We start from the raw sequence: 21,440 nt of genomic DNA on the forward strand, positions 1-21,440 counted from the left end.
GGTCGACTCTGAGGATCCCCCTGCTTCAGAAGCTTTTATCACTCGTCTGAAGAGCATCAAGCACAATCCTCAACCACCGACCGAGCACGTCGCCTGCCTCCCGACAGGGGTTCTCGGGCGGATGTGTTGACAACCCAAGGCGCCGCCTCTCTGCAGGCGCTCTGCGCCGACATGGCACGTCTGCCGTACGCTGCCGTACACCTCTCCCTGGAATCTCTTCCAGGCGCCGCGACCGCCACATTCTTCCATCCCTCCGAGGAGCCGCAGGAAGGGCATGGCGAGTGTGGTAGCGCTGCCGCACCAGCCGCGCTGCGACCGACGGCGCCGGCATCGTATTCTTCCTCGTCTGGCTGTCATAGTGTGCGGGAGGTGGTGATGGTGGCGTGCAGAGCGCTGGGTCAAGTTCCGGGGTTGCGCAGCCTGGCCTGGACCGGGCTGCTGCCGCTCTTGGCACATCTGCCACCGAAGGACATGGCGGTTGCGCTTGGAAGCTTGCGCCAGGTATGCATTTGCGCGGGGTGTAAGCATCTGTGTGTATGTGGGGGGTTGTGTGGGGGGGTTTTGGAAGGGGGAAATCATAAGGGATGTGGGGGGGGACGCCGGGGCCAACTGCCGACACGTTCAAGGCACCAAAACACACACGCGCACACACACGCACCGTGCTGGTATACTTGCTAGGATCTTCCGGGACGGACGATTCGAAGCATTTGCTTTGCAGTACATTCCTTCCATGCTGGTTTTTCTTCTGCCCTATTGGAGCACAGGTTTCGGAGCTGCACATTCCGGGGGGTCTAAGCGGTGCTCATCCTGCCACCAGTCCGGTGTTTCTGTTGCACCTGGCGCGGAGCCTGGAGGCGATGCCGATGTTGGGGCGACTGGGCCTTACGTGTACGGCACCCCACAACGACGCGCTGGCGCAGGTACATGCTGTACGGGGTACATGAGAGATAACGTGCCGTACCTTCTTTTGATACCTAGTAGACTTTTTATATGACCTTTCTAAACACTTTGACCACCATAACTTGGCCAGCTCGCTAACTCCCACAACCGCTAACCGTCCCTGCCTTTTTAAGGGCCTTCCTGGCTTTTTGGTGGCGCTACGGCGGCCCCTCCGGGTAAACGCGGGTTTCGTGTCACGTGAAGACGCGGCGGCACTTCGGGGCCTGCTGATGCGGACCGCACCTGCGGCTGGGGCTGCCGGTGGTTTCGGAGGCAGCTGTGGTTGGGAGCTTGGGACCGCTGCCGCACGTGGCGTCTCCGTTTGCAGGGGTTCGCGCTCTGACTGGGAGGGTGTGGTTACGGTGGTGGCGGGGCAGGAGGGTCGCGCTTTCATGAATGACGGCGGTCAAGGGCCCGGCGGCTGCAGTGGCAGCGGCGGCAGCGAAGTTCTGGGTCGTGAGGTGCAGTGCTGCTACGGTGGTTGGGAGAGGGGCGGCGGCCTATGGTGGTGCGGGGCGGGGAATGGGGAGGAGAGCGGGGGAGGACAGTAGTAGGTGGGGAGCGGGGGAGTGGCAGGTGCGCCAAGGGCAGCCATGGCGGCTTGTGGGGGATTCATATGCTGCAAGGAAACAAGAAGGGATGAACTGCCAGAAGGCGTCCAAGAGGTCGGAAACTGCCCCTAGTGAGTGAGTGAGTCCTTAGCGGTCATGTGATGTCACAGACTCATGGTTTTGGCGCATGTGGGTGGCTTGGGGGTGGGGTGGGGAGGTGGATGAGGGTGGATTTCGCACCTCCGGGGGAAGGCTCATGCGCCGCAAGCAGGGGTTCGTGGAGGGCTGTGCTCCTGTCTCCCTTAACCGCATTCTCGTGGCTCTGCCAAATCTGGCATGCTTGCTGACCGTGCTTGAAATGATTGAGACGGGAAGCGGGGAGACCAGCTGCCAAGGGCCCTTACACTGCAGCAGAACACAGCCCCAGCCAGCTATGGCCGCACAACTGCGGCCCACCAGCCGCCGCACCTCCACCGTGCGGCCCGACAACGGGCCCCGCGGGGCAACACGCGTGCGACAGACCGACACACAACGCGAACCCAAAGAACTCCCAACGACCACCTGATCAGACTCACGCGACGCAACCCCTACCTCCTGAACCCCGGAAGATCCCGGACTGAGGCCCCCTGCAACAAGCGACGCCCCTCCTGCGCTCCCAATGCCCTACTACTAGGCGAAAGGGACTCAACCTCAACGAAACCCTCCCCAACCCGGCCCGCCGGCTGTCTAGCCGCCCTTCAGCGGGCATCTGCCACCAGCCCGCCGCTGGCTGGGCCTGGCGTGGAGGTGTCTGCCATTTACCATCGAAGAAGGGAAAGGGGGGCGATGATAGTCGCGAGTCCTTGGAGGGAGCTTGGCAGGAAACGTCAGCTGCGAGCTGAAGCTCTACTGAGTGAAAGGCAGAATGCCTGTAACGAAGGAACGGAGGCGTGTTATACTCGCCACTCAAGTACGGTGGTAGGACAGTCGCACAGAACCAGACTTAGAGACTCCGATCGCTTCACTCCATCGTATCTAGGTCAGAGTTGTTGACCTAGATACGATGGATCGTATCTAGGTCAACAACTCTGACGATCGCCACCCAACTTGCCCCTTGGGTCGGGGCCAGCGACCTGCCGAAGGACATTTCATCTGGATCGCGGGCGCCCCGGACACCACAATGACGACGTCGGGACCGGCCCACTGACCCCCGGGTGCTTGGTGTGCTGGGCAACTGCACTGGGGGGGAACCCGCTCCCCAATGCTGGAGGGGCCGACCTGACGTGCCTGGGCCACGGACCAGGCCTGGAGACCCAGTACCGAGGGGTCCCCATGTGCAGGAAATCACAGACTGTAGAAGGGACCTAGTGCGGGTTTGGGACCTGGCAGAGGGCAGCGAGCTGGCCGCTCTCAGGACACCCCAACCGTTATCCCCTAGGGTCCAGTCTTTTGAGTTGGAGGGTTGGGTTTTTAGAGAGCCTTTGCCCTAGCTGAGTCTTGTGGAGGTGTTCAGGCGGGACTTGAGAGCCCGTTGTGTTTTCATTGCAGCGCCATCCCCGGATGGAGGCGCTGCTGAGTTGCTGCATCCTGTTTTGGAAGCCTGAGTCGGGGTCGGGAGCACACAAGACTAAGCCGGCTTGCGCTGTGTGCTCCTGACCCTTGTGCTGTGTTTCGGCTTCAGCCCCCGGCTTTTGTGGCCCACGGTGTAATCTACGCATACATACATTGATTTGTAATGGTACATACATACATACATCGCATGGAATCTACGCTTGAAAGCGGCTCCGCGGCGTAATGGTGGCGCGTCGGATTCCAAAACGGGAGACCATCTGAAGGTTGTGGGTTCGATCCTCACCGGGGTCATTCTTTTCCGTTGGTGGTGTTTTGTGGGGTTGTTTCAGAGAGCCTTTGACTTTGCCCTAGCTGAGACTTGTGGACTCGCTCTAGCGGGACCTGAGAGCCCTTCGTGGTGTATTTAATGCAGCGCCACCCCTGGATGGGGGGGCTGCGGAGTGGCTGCGTAGAGTGTTGGCAGTCTGAGTCGGGGTCGGGAGCACACAAGACTAACCGACTTGTGCTTTGTGCTCCCGACCCTTGCGCTGTGTTTCGGCTTCGGCCCCCGGCTCTCGCAGCCCACAGTGTAATCTAAGTCATACATACATACATACTTACATACATCTAAGTCATACATGCATTCATAAGCCTGCGTCTGTAAAGATCATGCCGCGGTGTACTAGATATGGACTTATGTCCCTATTTTATGCATATTGCACACGCATCTGTGTGCGTATATGTGGGCATAGGTGTGTTTATATGTATGTCCCAGCATCAAGTGCAAGTAGGCATCATCATTTAAACTCAGATAAGAGATGAGCTGTGCAGGACATAAGAGTTCTGGACGATAACAACTACTAAGCAGGGGCCCGTATATTGGTATGATGTTGGGCCGCATTGATGACTAAAGCACGAATACCGAAGCTTATGAAGGAAAGACCAAACCCGTACAGGTAACCGCTGGTTGCCGTGTTCAGAAGACAGACAGCCGGTACGACAGATGGTACTAGTTACGTTGGTCAATCAGTACGGCAATATTTCAGCCGCAATGGCGGCCTCAACCCCCCCAAAGCATCTTTCAAGGAACGTTAGGAACACTCCCTAGAGGTGTGCCAAATAAGTAGGCCACCGTGTTCATGCGCCTGCGGCAACCCCTCCTTATGGATAGCTCCCCGAACGGCAGCCGCCGCCGCAACGTCCTCCTTGGGGTGCTGGATGGCGGCGCCAAAGCAACCCAAGCTAAATCATGCGTGCACACATGCCGAACGCTAGCTAGGCTAAAAGGCATCGCGCAACACAATTGCGCCCCAAAAACACTATGATTGCTCTGAAGGGCGCTTGCTTGCTCCAGGTCCACCACAGCAGCAGCAGTAGCAATAGCACAGTACTAGCAGCAGTAGTAGCAGCAGTCGCCGCGGTAGCAGGAGCAGCAACAATAGCGGTAGAATATGGCGGTGGCAGTACCGGTGGTAATAGCAGCAGCAGCAGCAACAACGACAGTAGGATAGGAAGCAGCGCAGCACCGGTTGCCCGCCGCCTTGTACATACAGCCGCGGCTTCTAAATAACCGACCGGTAGTTTGAAATGTCCTCGTCAACCACCTTGCCATTATGTCCAACAGATTATGTCCAACACCCCTCTGCGTTCTGTGCTGTATCACGCGTGTACAAATTGGGAAGGATACGACCGCCATTATAAATAGATACGAAAATATTTCTTCAGGAAACCGGTAGAGGTTGTGGGTAAGAGGGTAGGAGGTGGGTTTGGGTTCCCACCGGTTCCCCGAAACTGGTGGGGCGTTTCCCGGTGGGAACCTCCTACCTACGGGTAAGAGGGTCCCGTGCGCGGAAGGGCCCGTGGTGCCGGGTTGAGTTGGGGGGATGACGGCAACAGGCTCGGGGCTCGCGCCATCATGGTAGTAAAGTTATGCAGACATTTCTTGTGCCCCGTCCATGACTCCAAGTAGCGACTCTACATGCATTGTTGCAGACAATAATAATATAGACGTTCGGCCATTATTCAACATTTATGGCAGCACGCCCGCCCGCCAAGCCACAGAACATACATACACACGTACACCTGCATGTGCACACTGAATACACACAGACATACAACAGTGCAAACATGTACACATGTCCCCTCATACGCACACACACACATACGCTTCAGATAATAAAAACACACACATCCACACATGCACACACACGCACGCACATACACCCGTTCACACAGATAGCTGCATACAAACGCACGTAAAACATGAGCAGGAAGTAGGACTCCACAGGATCCCGCAAGCCACAGCCCAGTAGTTAATGAGTGAGCCAAGTAGTTGTTAGGCAACACGTACCGCATATCACAGCGGCTCATGCACACACACCAGCTGCCGTACACCGTTCACTCTAGCTGGCGCACAATTATGCAGATAACATTTAGCTTGCCGTACGCGTCCTCGTCAGCAATGTTTCACTCCAACCTAAAACCGTAATACAGTGCAACCGCTACATCTCACCAATGTCACATCGCAGTGTTGCAGCGGGCTATTAAGCATGGCCGCGGTTATTAAGTAGTACACGCACACTTTGACTGGGTTCAGCCGCCGCCTCTAGCAAGGAAATCAAGACTAAAACCCGACCAGGATGGTCTTGTGCCGGTGAAACCCTGCCTTGCCAAGATGCAAGAGACCCAGCCCACCCGCTAGCTGCAGTAGCTGGTACACAGTACGGCTCTATAAATACGCGCGTAGCGCGACCACCAGCATCTCGAGAGGCCTTTTCAGCGGCCAGCTACTACACTAGCCAAATTTCACTACTGCTCCATCTAAGCTTGCAGCAATTAATGAAAGAGACCTTGCAAGGATTGCTAGCTTTGAGGACCTATCCTCTATATCAATGGCGTTTACCAAGCCGTGCGAATCTACGGCCTACTTATCTGCCTGCCTGCCTACTTGCCTGCCTGCCTACTTGCCTGCGATAACCCAAGCCGCGCACACAAGGAGTAGTCGTTGCCATACCATGCATTATCGGGCTTTTCCCGAGCAAGCAACGAAGTCAACGAACACTTTCGAGCAACCGTGAGCATCATCACTACTACTATACTACTGTCACGGCGCGCCGTCAGTCACGCACAACATTTTGCACGAGTTGTTTCAAAAATGGCCCCCATGTATATCCATCTGCCTACCACCTGCTTTAAAAAAATCAGGCAGAACAGTGTACACGCACGTAACTACTACGCACACGCGGCTAAACGTGCGAATAGATGGATAGACAGATAGGGAGCTAGGTAGGTGTGCTAATGACACGCTTAACTAATAACCTGGCGCTGATTGGCTTCAACAAGCAAGACACTGATCCTCATGCCATGATGGCCAATTGCGAAACCTATCTTCTCACGTGCAAAAACCAGACCACCCGCGGTGACACTTATCCCAGCTAACGCATCATTAGAGTACGCAAATGTATGTGTGCTGTTGCTCTTAGCGAAAAACAGACCACCATTCATGTCACCTGCATGCAACGTTGCCCCTCATCATGGCGCCCAAGCAATCAGTTTCGTGCATGGTGCCTGACTGCCGGCACCCCGCTGGTGCACCTATGCGATCGTCCATCGATGCGCACAGCAGGTCGCTATACAACGAGAAAAGGAAAACCTAGCCGCAAGCTTGCCCTATCATAGGGCACGTTTGATCTTGTGCCCAGATCGATTGAGGTGGTAAGGTCTGGATGGCCGGAGAGGGAACCATGCTCTACAGGATGCACGGGCACACGCACATACCTGCTATATGTACCTCATTCTTCAGTGCCATGCCTGCGTGCCTGCCTGGCCGCCTGCCCGCTTGCATGAATGAGTCTGCTATGAGTAATCAACATACGGCTAAAACGCAACCGGCGAGCTTGTAGGCCGGGGTGTCGCCATCGCCATCGCCATCGCCATAGCATACATAGCATACATAGCATACATAGCATACAACATATCGCCATATGCAGCAACATCGCGCATCTGCGCGAAGCACAAAGCAACTAACCAGTCTACAGGAGTGTGTGGGTAGGTGCACCAGTACTACAAAAACACGTGCGACGAAATCACCAAGCACGTCGGGCCCGTAAGCAGCATAGCGGCATATGCGCACATGCGTACTTATACAAACGTACATACATGTTGAGTGATAGGATAATAGTTTTTCTTATGCGTTGTTAACCATTTTTGACGGCCCTACGCTGGCCCTAGACTGGCCCCCCCATGGCTTGTGTGGGCCCCCTAGGTTGCACCTTTGGAGAGCAACGCAACTCCAGAAGGTGAAACACACACATGCGTACATACATACATACGTAAAAAAATACGCCGTGTACGTAGCCCGTAAGTCCGTGCTCCATTTAAATGCACGTGCATGTGTATATATGTTTGTATGTGTATATTACTGCGCATGCACTTCATGAAATGATGCAGGCCTTGCAGCCCTTGGTTACCTTGGCTTTCATCCCTCCGCTTTCCCTGCTGCTGCTTCCCTTACTAGCCACCCTGGGACCACTGGATCGCATTCATCCAATGACCGTACTTGCGTGGCGCCAAACTTGCGTGGCGCCGTACTTGCGTGGCGCCGTACTTGCATGGCTTTATTTGGCTGCCAAAAAGGCAGCATGCACGCTGCAACCCCTCCGGCCACCTCTTCGCGTCCAACACTGCTGCAGCTGCATCGACTAACATGTGTGCCTAAATCCACGCACATGCATACATGCATACATACATTCATACACACTCAACATGCATACACTGCGACAAGTCGGCCCAAGGTTCTCACCTTGGCACCAATATAGGACACCGCCGCGCGGGTCCCCCCCTCTCTACCCTCTTAGCTCATCAATCATTAAGCAGACGCAAGCACCTCAGCCTGGCAACCGGGCGCAGGCCGGTGCGTGCAGGAATCGACCTCTCAGCTCGACCGCGTGCCCCTGTTGCCTGTCTGGTCTGTTTATATGTCTGCCTGCCAAGCTGGCTGCTGCTAAGGAAGACACCGCACGCCCGCCAATGTCCCAGATCCGCAGGTCTCAGTCGCCACAAAGCTCGAGCCCAAACAGGCAACCAGATTGGGCTCATTTCCGGAGGTACATTTTACGGAAGATCTCCAGTAGCGCATGCCCGGTGGCAGGGCCGAGGCGCCTAGGTTGTAGCCACCAAGCGCCTGGGCGACCGAGGCGGTGATTCCGCCATTTAGCTGCCGACATACAACTGCTGCAGACCGGCTGTCCCAGGAGTCCCAATAGTTACCGCTTTCGGTACAGATGGCGCCCCAGACGTTGTTGCGGCAGATGTCCACGCGACCCACGGCGGGCAGGGACGTCTGTACGTTGTCGAACGCCGCCACAACGCGAACGGCGCCCTCTACAGTACCTAGCGCGTGCGGGCGATTAATCGATGGGGCGATTAACGGGGCGACTAAATAGTGAAGCGAGCGTGCGAGCAACGGGCGAACATAGACTGATTTTGCGAACGGTGCATGTGGTCGGAAAAGGAGGACTGATGCACATACATAAATACAGGTACTGACAACCCGAGTACCGGAGGATGCCGTGCGCCAAGCGGCAATCGGTGGAAGGTACAAAGACACACATACGTACACACACATGTACACACACGTACACACACGTACACACACATGTACACACACAAAAACACTGCTGAACTGCATAAAGTACGTAGTAGCAGGGACTGGACTAGACTACAACAAAAACACTTACAAGCGTGGCTGGAAGGTGGTGGAGGCGACGGCGGAGGTAGCGGCGGCTGCTGCGGCGGCAACGCCGCAATGCTGGCAGGGTCGTTGGAACAAAGCAGACCAACCGCCTGGGTGCGGGGATTGCAAGTGCTGCCGCCCCACCCCGAAAAACGACATTGGATCAGCCTCCAGAATCCTAGCTCCACCTTAAAAATGGAGCATCGCACATTATCCATCCAGAAGAACGCGCCGGGCCCCGGGTCGCCGGCCACCGCGCTGTTCGACGGGCCCATGGGTCGCCCGTACAGGTAGCCAAGCTGACGACACGCCACGCGCGCCTCCGGCATCCCGAAGCCATTGTCACATACCAGCCCGTATCGCCCGCTATAGCACACCTCCAGACGGCCTGCGCCCTGCCGGCCCGCAATGGGCACCAGCCGCAGCGCGCCGTCCTCGGAGCACTCAGGCGGCGGTGGCTGGGGCGGTGCTACTGGCGCCGGCGTGTTAAAGCAGACCACGCCTGCGTCCTCCTGGTGGGTGCAGGGCACCCGAAACCCTGAGGCGATCGTACGGCGCCTGCACGCCAAAAGTGAATCCTCCGCTCCCGTACAATCCACGTTAGAAACCCAGATGCTCATGTTCAGGGGGCCAGGGGAGTGCTTCACGACGCCCAAGGCGGCGAGTTGCGGCGGGAGGTTACCTCCCCCGGAGAGGGCAACGGCGCTTGGGTAGCCGAGCTGCTTGCAAGCCACCATCGCGTCCGCGTTGCCCCAGTCGTCATCGCAAATACTGCCAAACGGCCACACAGGTCCAGAGCTCTCTCAGATCAATGAATGAAATAAAATACGAGTAAACAGCGTGAAGGATTGGGCGAGCCCTAGTCGGCATTCAGCTGTGGAACGCTCGGCCACGTACAGGTTCTGGTGGCAACATTCCTTCTACTATTGCTGCCTCCCCGGCCACCCACCTGCCCCATTGTCCCGACGAGCACACCTCCACACGACCGCTGACCAATGGAGCCGGAACAGTGCTGCTGCCTGTCCTTATAGTGTTATCGTTCTGTACCAGCCTCAGGCCGCCCTCCTGGCTGCAGGGGTTGTCAGCTGGCTGCCAGCTATTGCTGCCGTTGGTAAATCCCGACAGCGGCGGCGCCGCGGCCGCGGCTGCGGAGGGGTCGTTCTGGAGGCAGATCAAGCCGGCGTCGGACCTGTGGTCCACCACTCCGCCGGGAGTAGAGTAGCAGTCCTTTGGCGGCGTGGGAAGCCGGCAGTCCGTAAGACTGCCTTCGCTGCCCAGGCAGGTGACGTTGCCGATGTGAACCGGGATTGTGATAGCGGCGCTAGGGAACCAGCCGCCTTGGATGGCCTCGCCCCCGGCGGGGAAGCCCAGCTGCCTGCACGCCACACGCGCGTCGTCCCAGCCCCAGCCCATATCGCAGATGGTGCCCCAGACGTTATTGCGGCAGATCTCCAGCCGCCCCGACCATGCGTTGGGCCCGTCCATGAGCCGCAGCTGGCCATTCGTGCCTGAGGGAAGGGAAAGGAGGGGGGAAATAATAGTGTTGATGACTACATGTTGGAACAGCAGTAGAGGTAGATCACGCAGCTACTGCGCACCTGCGAGTCTCTTGTCCTGTTCCTTCGCCCCGCATGTCATCAGGGTTATAGGGCCCAGCTCTGTAACTGCATGAACCTTCTGACACGTGCTATGGATCACGGAATGCGGCCTGCTAACGACCAACTAACGCTTTCATCCCCGGGAAACACGCTTACATATTGACATCGCCATCGCTGTCGCTGTAGCCGTCGCCGCCGCCGTCGTCAATGACATTGCCAGGGTAGGAGCACGCTGCTGCTGAGCGCTCAGAGGGCTGGGCCTGGAAGAGGCCGAGGACGTTGAGGTGGAGGTCGCGATGTCGCTGCTGCTCCTTGTGTTTACCTCATCCGTGCTTGTGCCTGTCCCCGAATCAGCACCACCATCACTAGAATCAGTACTGCCGCCACCGTTGCCCAGACCCGGAATGGGTACGGTCCCGTCCGCTAAATACGACTCAGGTATATACGAATCATACTCCGGTGCATAGGTATCGCCATCGGTGCTACCATCCCCTGGCAGCCACGGCGCGGCAGCCTCATCAACCTCGATAACTGATGTCTTGCTCTCCCTTGTGCCAGGCTCTGAGCCACGCAGACCCCCCGACACGCCTCCCTCAGTTTTACTGCTGGCCAGTGCTGCAGCATCACGACCGGCATATGTTGGTGGCCATGACGCGTCACCCTGTGGGGCTATCGTGTCCCCATTCGGTGGGATCGCCCAGGGTGGGGCCAACGTGTCCTCGCCTTCGCCTGCACGCCCAGCTGCAGCGAATGCAGCTTTGGATGCAAGTGATTCTGCTGCTTCAGGACCAACGACGGTGGCGCTGGCGGATTTCCTGCTCAGCAGCATTGCCGGAGGCGGTGGGGGGATGCGGGCAACCGATGGCGATGCGAGGCCCCTCAAGGATGCCGATCCGTCCGGCTGCGGCCACATCCAGCGGACGATGTTGCTAAAGTGGAAGGCATCTATCGGGGTCCAGTAGGAGTAATCGGTATCCCCGTCTTCGCCGCCGCTCAGCACACCAAGCACCCTCAGGTCGGACAGGTCCATCACACTCATGCCTGAACTGCCCGGTGTTGAACGGCAGTAATTGTACATCATCCACGTCGGTCGACACTGTGACGTGGATAGGAAGCACTGCACGCACAGCGGCGCAAATATATTAGTATCCGCCGGGTAGCCGCAGGCTAAAGTTTTAGGGTACGACGCCCGCGTGCAGTCGTACTTGATACCCAGCCAGGACGTGTGCGGACTCTTCACGCGAATCACTGCAATATCGAAATAATTGAGGCTGTTGCGCTGGGCGCTAATGTTGTACACCCTGCTGCTGCCGCCGGCGCCGCTGCTGCTCTCCGTGCGGTAGAATGTGACGAAGTCGGGGGCGAGGGGACGCAGGTTGAACGGCCTTGAGTCCAGGCCAGGGTAGATCGACCAGTTGGTGAAGCCGGTTGAGCTTTCGAAATTCCACACGCAGTGGGCGGCGGTCAGCACATCCCAAGGAGTGATGAAGGTGCCGCTGCAGCGGAAGAACGTGTCACCTTCGACGGGAAAGCGGATGTAGGCGAGCGCACTGAAGGGGTACACGGAGCTGCTAGACCAGGCACGCCATGGGTCGTCTACAAGCAGGCCTCGTCGCCGCTGCCGCTGCCCTGCTCGGCCCATGCGGCGGTTGGTACGGCTGCCAAGACGGTGGGACGAGGCAGTGGTAGCAGCAGTAGCAGCTGTGATTGCTGCTTCCGCCGCGTCCTCGTTAGGAAAATTAAAACTGCCGTTAGTGCTAGCTTGTAGGCGCCATCCTGCTTTAGTAGCGTGTGTGGTGCTAGCGATACCGCGATCGTCGCCTTCGCCATCGGCAAGGTGGCTTTTGCCGCTAAAAGCAGCTGAAGCTCTGCTTTGTAGCAGGCTGCGGCGGGCGCCTACAGCTGCTGCCTCCTGGTCGTATGCGGGCCGCGGCTGGGCTTCCATGTACAGCGCGCCATCGCTGACGGAGTAACGAATGGCGCGGACCTGACAGATGTTACATGGAGCAGACGCGGAGGCAATTACATGTGCACACCATTGCACCGTTGACGAGGGGAAGATGCCGGCAAGCATGCGTTCATGCACATGGCGCAATTAGTGCAAACCGGAAAGGCTGGGGCAACACCACCATGCCCCCCCCCACGCGCGAGTTTTTTTTCCAAGATCCCCAGCTTATGTGCAGCTGCTGCTACGGACACAGATGACCTTGCCAGCCTCCGTGTCTGGTCGTCTTTGACTGTGCCACTGGGCATTAAATGAACGCACCTGCGCCCGGGCCCTCTTCCCGTGTACTCCCCTTTCCCCACCTGTTTCCCACCTTCCCTGACCCGACGGTATGAGGATGCTTTTCAACCTTAGGGCAGCAAAAGGGCCCCGGGCACTAAAATGGACATCTCGCGCTCAGACACACGAACATGCACGCAAGCACCAGCACCCACCCCACACGATTTTTCGCATGCATGAATGCATTTTACTCGCATGAGCTTACGTTTCGTACCTGTAGCCCGGCATCACCACTGGTATCGCTCTTTCTGCTGGCATCCGCAGCTCCTCCTGCAGCGTTTCCCTGGCTCTGAGGAGCTGCGCCCATCCTGTGTGGCAACAAGAAAGGGAGGATGCACATGTGACACACGGGGATAAAGAAAGGGTCATGTGATTGCACCATCCACCCAGCTATATGGGTACCGGTTTGAGAAGTCTGCCACATACATGCATGCACATATACATACGGGTTTTGGCCCTTGCACATAGTCCTACAATTTTCCGCACGTGCACGCGCCTTAGGCCTAAAAGCACTTCCGTTTCTGCGTGTATTTACTAGCGCGCGTGTGCACGTGTGTGGAAGTTGGTTTCCATTTTCACAACCCGCGACAAGGCGTGCAGTCTATCTGTCCGAGGATCAAATGGCGAAGACAAGGAGGAATGACAGCTTTTTGTATTGCGAATAAACTGGCAGTGAACGTTGCAACCCGGTTGCGGACACAGCAGCACCCGTACAGAAACGCTGTACAGCAACTGCCAATGTATGTGTGTGTGGTTGTTACAGTGGGCGTGCCAATGTGGTCTGTTTGGGCGCATGGTCGTACTCAATTCCCAACTGCAGTGGTGTAGATATATCCCGACGAGGTGTGCCCCTCCTCCGGGATGTGGCCTCTAGGTCCCGAGCCCCACCTCGGGGGCCCCATTAGGTTCCTAGGGGGCAACTCCCCTCCAACTGCATGTGGGTGGGGATTTCAGCTTCGGTGGTTTCGGGTTAACACCGCAGGCATTCCAGGTGGTGAGTTTTTGCAGTTTCGGAGCCTCGCTGTGGGCCTCTGTGGTGATCAATATCCAGGACTGTCTTCACTGCCACTGGGCACTAATGCAAAAGGAAAACTGGGGGCGTCGGGGAATGGTGTCGGACTTCGAAAGGGACCCCAGTGCCGTGGGGTGCGTGGTCTGCCGTAGGATTTTGCCGTGGGGTTCATGTGTTGCCATGCCAATCAGGCTATCATGTCATCTGACGGTGAGCAGCATTGAATGCACCATGCGCCACAACCGATGTACGCCGCCGCACAAAAAAACAAAGGGCTTCCAGTTTTTGCCCTATGGATGGCACGCACGGAACTTCAGTGTCGCAACTGCTCGTGCTGATCGTGCTGATCGTGTGGATGCTTTGGGACGCACTCGTGCAAGCAATCCATCTTTCCATGGGCCTTGTAAGCGACCTCGTGCACTTCCTCCCTCCGCACCTCCCCCCACCTACCTGCCCTTAAGTTGCTCATGGCTCATGTGCTCAACCGACCGGCGGCTCAGATCCAGAGCACCCAAGAAAACGAACCCTTCAGAATTAAAGCGTGAAGTTTTGACAGCTGTGTTGCTGCTGCTGCGCTGATTACCGCCGCTGCTTCCACCATCGCTACTGCTACTACTACTACTACTACTACTACCACCATCATTACTACCATTGATACTACTATCACTACTACTACTGCTACTACTACTGCTGCTGCTGGTGCTTAAACTACTCAATCGCATTTGCAAGCCGCCACTGTTTTGCGCTTGCTGTTGTGCTGTCGGGTCGGCCGTTGTCGTACCGACGGTCCACGGTGCCTGTCGCAGCAGTTCATCGCCTGAGAGTGGGGGCATCATACATTGTTTAAATTGCAAACATGTTTTAACTTTATCCGAGGGCTAGCATTGGGAAAGCAAGCGAAGCCCATCGTGGCCAGTTCACCTTCGCAAGCGCCCCTGCGACTGCCCAAAAAGCCCTGGCATTCGGCGACACAACGATGTCGGAACGTTATGCCGTCAGCACAAACCGGATTGACAGAATCTGGACATTTGTCACAGCTCAAACGCAAGGGCGGAGGTAGCGCTGCCGTGGCAAGAGAAAAAAACGCAGCAAGATTAATGGTTGAGAACCAGAACTGTTGATAGCTAAGCCTGATTTTCATGGCGACGAGCGTGGGTTGATATGCAAGCCTCAAGTAAGGGCTTGCGTAGAAAGCTCCTTCGGCATAGTCCGTAAGATGAGTTGCGTAAATGATTTTCCTGGATTTACTTTTCGCTTATATGGCATATGGTTGTGAGTCAGTTGACCGCAGATGCAGTGTAGCTTCACATCGGATGTGGATAAAAATTAACCGTCCAACACATTTGCCGCACTTATCGATAATTCACTAAGCACCTCTTGAAAAACGAAATTCGCTTTGCCGCCACACATGAGGTGGTCCTACGCAGGTTGGGCAGCCGCAGATACTAGCTACTGACCTTTCGATGCATACGGCGCACATGAGACGGCGCGAGGTGCCGTACACGATGCACTCAACGAAGATAAACCCTGCACCACTATTTAACGCCGCGCAACATGCGATTTGACTCCAAATTAAGGTAGTGAAAGGTGCATACTAGATGCCAAGGTCGAGAATGTGGCTGCTTCGTAGATTGGAGGTTTGTCGGAGAGTCAATGCGCGAGTTGAATTCGGTTAGGTAGGGCAACCCATAGCCCCCACTTGCAGAGGTGAAAGTTCAGGAAGATGTGCCAAACGAGCATGGAAGGCTCTTGGCGCAATCCATTTTTCCTTCGCAACCAGCTCCCCTCTATCTATCCGGAGCGACTAGTGATCCGAACCAGGCGCTTAGCGGGCGGCATTCGAGTACTGGTGGCTTGGGTGATTGCCACTGGGGCTTTCCTGACGTGCATTGTCTATATTTCGACCAAGCGCGCGCGCGTGCGCCTAATGCCAGCAATCCTCAAGCTCTGCCCACTATTTTTATGCGCTGTTTACTCTTTGTTAATTCTGCTGCCTGCCATTGCGCAACTGATATTGACACAGAACTGCCGCTACGTAACGGCTGCTGGTAATAGCCCTTATAGCTCTCGCGAATCTGCTACTACGCAAACCGCCGCAGGCACCTAATATAAAAGGTGTAACGTACAATACTTCGCTGGTACCTCGATTAGCAAAGTTCGAACTGACTATTTTTCTTCAGCTATATGAGATGATGTGCGTAGGGTTCGATTGCACTTACTTGCCTTTCTACTTTATTTCTACTTAGATTCGGCCCCCTGCCTGTCATCTTTGCCTTTTCCCCGAGACCCAAGATATGAGATCTGAGTTCGATTCCTAAGCATGTTGTCTCTACTTTTTGTTTCGCCATTGTTACTTGCTTCACCAGCTGGGTGGCTAAACCCCTCGACATAGCTAAAACTTAACCGTCACTGCGGTTATAGCATAGCACACAACCTTCGGCCCAGCATAGAGAATTTATTATTATATGTTATTGTTATTGTTCGGAGAACTTGCCGGAAATGTCGCTACACGCGCTGCCAGCCTTCTTTGTGATGAGTGACATGTTGTATGTACATGTATTATACATATACACCATATTGCATGCTTGATATATTGCGCAAATGCAACACCCCGGACGCCCAGCGCTTAACATCGGCCTTGTATGTGATGACGGGTTGCCGCCATCCGCGCGCGTGGGTTAGCGTCGGACGACGGAGCTGCCCACGGCAGAGGTGGTGCGGTAGTGGCGCTAGTATGTCGATGCTGTCCACAATGGGGGTTATCCAGCAGTGGCGGCGGTGGTGCTATGGCGATGGCAGTGGCGGCCTCGGGCGCTGTGGTGACGTCAACGGCACCAAGGGCTCTACATCCGCTGTTATCCTTTCAAATACGTGTGTGTTCATAGGCTCCCCCGGCGGTGTACAGTCCGATACGCGGCGCATTCGTTTGGCGAGCGGATTCCCTATGAGCGATCGTGCGTGCTTTGGCTGGTCACCGCATGCATAACTTCGTCATTGGAAGTAACCCGCCGTAGCCACTGTCCGTCTTTTTCCGAATTACAGTGGGCAAGATTTGAACGCAATAATCCAAAGATTGCTGGGGTCCCTGAGGGGCGAAACATTGCGCTTTGTAATATATGTATATGAATACAACTATGAATACTACTATGTATGTAGTAATCTGTGCCTTGGCACCAAGCTCTTGCACCCAATACACCATAATACGAAACTGCTGTTAGCAGGGTTTCGCAACTACTCTCTGTAACTACTCTCATGCAGCCGCTAACTTTCATGCAGGAAGCAACTACTACGTAACAAGCAACGAGCACTGCGCTGCTACCGATGTACGCCCTGATCATGACATGCGCGTATGTGTTAACCCACCCTCCATAGTTATCTGTTTTCCTCTCCCATCCCCTCTGCTTGGTCGTCCGTGTTATCTGACCAGCCACGTGTTGCCTCACACTGCCACACACGGCAGTAGAACCCGCCGCCACATGTTGTGGCGTGCGTGGATAAGTACAGTGTGGTAATGGTGGATGGTGCTGTACGGAGTTCAGTCCTAGATATACGACAATCCAAGTGTGTGCAAATAGCCCAGAAGCCTCCCACTCCGTAGCATCATCATCAATAGCACAACAACAACATGTATCTTGCTTTCATGAACACGAGCAGACAGGCAGACAGACGCACGCACGCAGGCACGCACACGAGTTTCTGCGCTATAAATAAGCTGAACAGTTGGGAAGTGTGGTCCTTCGTGTAAAGCCCTGGGGGGCCTTGCGTCGCGCTCGTGTTTTTTTTTCGGAACGGATTTATCAGTTCAACAAGCATCTTTATTGCAACGCATGTATATACGTGGCACGTGGCGTGATCTCGCATCTACAGCAGGCCAGCGAAGTGCAGCCAGCAACGCCGCCGCTCATCGCCGCAGGACAGTGCAAGCATCCCATCCCTTCACAAAAAGTAAAGCTTGACGGAAGGTTGCGCCTCTCCTTGCAACCTTTTGGTCTCGCTTCCTTATTGCTTGTCTTGCTGCATCCACATGGATTGCCTTACCCCTCGACAAAGGGGTGGGCCCCTCCCGAATTCCTTATTTTTGCTGTTCCCAAGTTGCAAACCGTCCCTGTCGTGCTTCTTATCCATGCAATTTGGCAAACATGCACAACATCATGCTTTACGTATTTTATCCACACCTCAGACCGCATACTTCAAGGGGCCAAATTGATGCGTTGTAGAGATCCCAGTTTGCCTTACTGTTCTCGAGCGCTTGTGAACAGCTGGGCAAGGAAGTAATGCTAGACATGCAGACACCAGGGTATGTTAGGGATGATCAATAAATCTTCAGCTGTTGATCGCTGTTTGAACCTAGCGTGCATGTAAATGATCCCTTGCACACCATACCTTGCCGTATCCTAATAAATCGATGGGCAGTAGCCGATCCTCCTGGACTTGGCGCTTCAGAGAAGCTGTGTTCGCTGTGACTGTTGGAAAACAACTTCATCCATTCGCCCACCAATGCGGCTGTCGGGCTGCTGTGCTTAAAGTATCGCTCAACTTATTGTGTTTGATTTTTTGTTCAATTTTCATAACCCTACAGGCGAAATTAAATTAAACAAACAAAAATTCAACCCATGTTGATTAGGCCCCCGGACGATTAGGACTTCTATTAAGTTTTGCCGCCTTGTATCCTACCGGTGCGTAACCGGACGTAACCAGGTTCCGAAAAGAGGAGCGGAATCCGCATTGTTGTAGCCTAAGTCTACAAAACTTTGTACACGTCAGAGTGTTTTTTTAATGGGAATCCAAATAAGCACAAATGCAGTGCGTCCACAGTCCCGCTTAGAAGTGGTCTGTACGTTTCCGCGCCCAAACAACAGTGTTAAATTTCGATGCGTCCATCCAACCGTAAGGGCTGGTCAAGCATCTCAAATCCAGCTAGAGATTGCTGCCGGATCCTGCAAATGATTGTGATGATTGATGCTGGCCCCGAACCCACAGTGCAAATACTAAAACAGCGCAATCAACATTACATAAGTATCCGTGAACCTCAAAAACTTAGAAGCAACTAAAATGGAATCGAATAATGATGTATTACCAAAGCCATGACAAACGCTTGAGTGCGTAGGCTTCCTAATAATGCTTCCCAGGGCTCCTTCCCGCCATGCGAACAACGAACAGCTAAACCTGGAGCTTGCTGCGCATTATTGGCACGCCGCAATAGGTTGGAAGCATTGGTATAGCTTTGTAGTGAACCCTTCTGGAAGTAGGGCATGCAATTGGGTATATAAGTGGCAAGTAATAAGCGTCCATGTACTGCTGACTTCGGCCGCCAGCCAGCCAGCCACTTAGGATGAATCGGCCTGGTGCCTCACAGACCCAAATTCACGCGTTAGAACATGGTATCCAGCAGGAGTACGCGCAGGGATAGCTGCTGCAATTTTTTTTACAAAAATGCTTTGTCTTCCCATTATTATCGTGTGACAAGGAGCATTGTTAATTTTATTCACTTTATAATGCACGCAGTCCGCCGGGGGTCCATGCTGCAAAGTCTATCCCGATTTTTCGCCGAGATTCGGCGGGGAAGAATTTAGCGGGAACCCAAAGCGCGCGGCCCAACAAACGCAATGTGCCATTGCATTTATCTAATTCTGGCATGTATGTTAGGAAGTGGACGTAAATTGGGCCGCCGCGCGCAATAATGGGACTGATTTGAAGTCCTTTGTGCCCATATTGCTGTGCGGTAGCCTGCTGGCATTCGGGAACCTAAGTGAACTGAATTAAACATCAGACGGTACAATAAGACTGCATGCAACAACTAAACAGGTGCACGTTATCTCTGGTTACGTTCAGCGACAAACCGGTTTAACTCCCGATCCTTAAGGATCTGTTTACATGATGTGTAAGTAGGTAGATTCCACCGAAATGAGATTAATTTGGAGTCACCTGGGCCGAGAATTGAATTGGGAACGAGGGCGACGCTATTCGGCGGGATTCAAAGATTGTCATTGCCAAAAAAACATTTTCCAGTGCGCAGTGAAACGAAAGAAAACTGTCTGTAACCTAGTACCTGTGAAACACCGCTGAAATTTAATAAATTTTACAATTGGCAACCATTCTGTGGCTATTACCCCGCCATGCAGTACAAGGCTGGCGATGACATCGATCAAAAATGGTATAGTTTTTAGAATGATATTTTTGAATAATGCTAGCCATCTTTGGGCTATTATGGGCAAATCGCAACTGTGCAACAACTTTGTGCCGCAATCGCTTGTTTTACAACTCGAATCGCCGGAACGAATTGGGCTTGCAATCACACCCCAAGTTCCGAATCATAATCCTTATAAGGGCATAATATATAAGACGAAAAAATTGTATATCTTCTCTATAACGCGGCTATTTGCACCGGGGATACGGCGTGCCCATATCTCGATGGATGGAGCACCATCCAACTAGCAACGGAGCACAGTTGACGTGGATCTCTTTTTCACCGGGGCTGTGTTGCCAGGACCGATGCACCAGGTGCTCACGTGCTTCAGGCTGGGTTGTTGGGAATGTGGAGGTTAACAGGCCTGATATGGCCACGTGGGTGCCGCGTGTACTTGCAAGCTTTGTGACAAGCTTTATGCTGCATGTCTTTTGCGGATGGGGACCTTCGGTTACACACGAGGGGGGCATTGGCTGTCAAGCACGCGAGATGTGTATTATCATGGCTGAAGGTCCCACATAGCTGTGGCTACTTTTCTATCGAAGGTCTGGGAGAAAAAAAAACCACTCGGCGCCGACAATTGATAAATGACATTTGACTGTCCATGGTGCGGCGCTTTCGGACGGGGCCCCACACTTGTGAGGAGCTTTCAATTTGTCTAAGCGCGCGTGCAGCAAGTTTGGCGAAATTATTTCGGTTGCAAATTTGCAGATATTGGCAGATAAAGCAAGTTCTTTTGCGCGCGCACTGTGGTTGCCTAAAAGCTTCCTACTTGAGCGTCTGACAGCAGTCTTACCACATCACACTCTCCCATCCAGTCCGAGTGGCTGACAAGTGACAACACAGCCCCGCTGACACGATTTCTAATATTCAATCCTTACGCCAGGTATATAAAGAAGAAATCAGCGTGATAACGGAGAACTAGGCTTGGCAATGTTTGAACTTTAAGATAAACAGCTGCGTAGGCACCACACGTGTCTGTTAACGCGCAAAGTGGCCAGTTTCCAACTGGCGTCACTAGGCAGTCTTCGCGGTGTGACATTTGCGGGACCCCACTGTAACAACCACACACACATACATACACTTACACACACATACACATACACACATACACACATACATACATACACATGTATGTGTATGTGTATGTGTATGTGTATGTGTATGTGTATGTGTATGTGTATGTGTATGTGTATGTGTATGTGTATGTGTATGTGTATGTGTATGTGTATGTGTATGTGTATGTGTATGTGTATGTGTATGTGTATGTGTATGTGTATGTGTATGTGTATGTGTATGTGTATGTGTATGTGTATGTGTATGTGTATGTGTATGTGTATGTGTATGTGTATGTGTATGTGTATGTGTATGTGTATGTGTATGTGTATGTGTATGTGTATGTGTATGTGTATGTGTATGTGTATGTGTATGTGTATGTGTATGTGTATGTGTATGTGTATGTGTATGTGTATGTGTATGTGTATGTGTATGTGTATGTGTATGTGTATGTGTATGTGTATGTGTATGTGTATGTGTATGTGTATGTGTATGTGTATGTGTATGTGTATGTGTATGTGTATGTGTATGTGTATGTGTATGTGTAGG

At 54.0% G+C, this 21,440-nt stretch overlaps 3 protein-coding genes across 3 annotated transcripts; 1 reads left to right on the forward strand and 2 right to left on the reverse strand.

The window, feature by feature from the left end:
• Positions 1-301: 301 nt before the first annotated feature.
• Positions 302-3,333, reverse strand: VOLCADRAFT_94660 (uncharacterized protein; the record flags this gene model as incomplete). Its single annotated transcript, XM_002953908.1, has 6 exons — positions 302-528; positions 659-750; positions 1,183-1,216; positions 1,284-1,439; positions 1,731-1,958; positions 3,325-3,333. Coding segments are annotated over 6 exons (746 nt in total), but the record flags the coding sequence as incomplete, so codon positions are not given.
• Positions 3,334-5,911: 2,578 nt separating this feature from the next.
• VOLCADRAFT_94661 (uncharacterized protein) lies at positions 5,912-7,737 on the forward strand (the record flags this gene model as incomplete). The annotated part of the gene is made up of 3 exons (XM_002953829.1): positions 5,912-6,093; positions 7,285-7,379; positions 7,712-7,737. 3 exons carry the CDS (start codon positions 5,912-5,914, stop codon positions 7,735-7,737), a joined length of 303 nt encoding a protein of 100 aa, XP_002953875.1.
• A 285-nt stretch (positions 7,738-8,022) lies between these two features.
• VOLCADRAFT_94662 (uncharacterized protein) lies at positions 8,023-14,481 on the reverse strand (the record flags this gene model as incomplete). The annotated part of the gene is made up of 9 exons (XM_002953909.1): positions 8,023-8,498; positions 8,759-9,525; positions 9,704-10,262; positions 10,353-10,462; positions 10,509-10,612; positions 10,675-12,339; positions 12,619-12,706; positions 12,851-12,944; positions 14,430-14,481. 9 exons carry the CDS (start codon positions 14,479-14,481, stop codon positions 8,023-8,025), a joined length of 3,915 nt encoding a protein of 1,304 aa, XP_002953955.1.
• Positions 14,482-21,440: the final 6,959 nt, after the last annotated feature.

The sequence above is a fragment of the Volvox carteri genome (genome assembly GCF_000143455.1).
Source record: "Volvox carteri f. nagariensis unplaced genomic scaffold VOLCAscaffold_39, whole genome shotgun sequence".
Taxonomy (NCBI): domain Eukaryota; kingdom Viridiplantae; phylum Chlorophyta; class Chlorophyceae; order Chlamydomonadales; family Volvocaceae; genus Volvox; species Volvox carteri.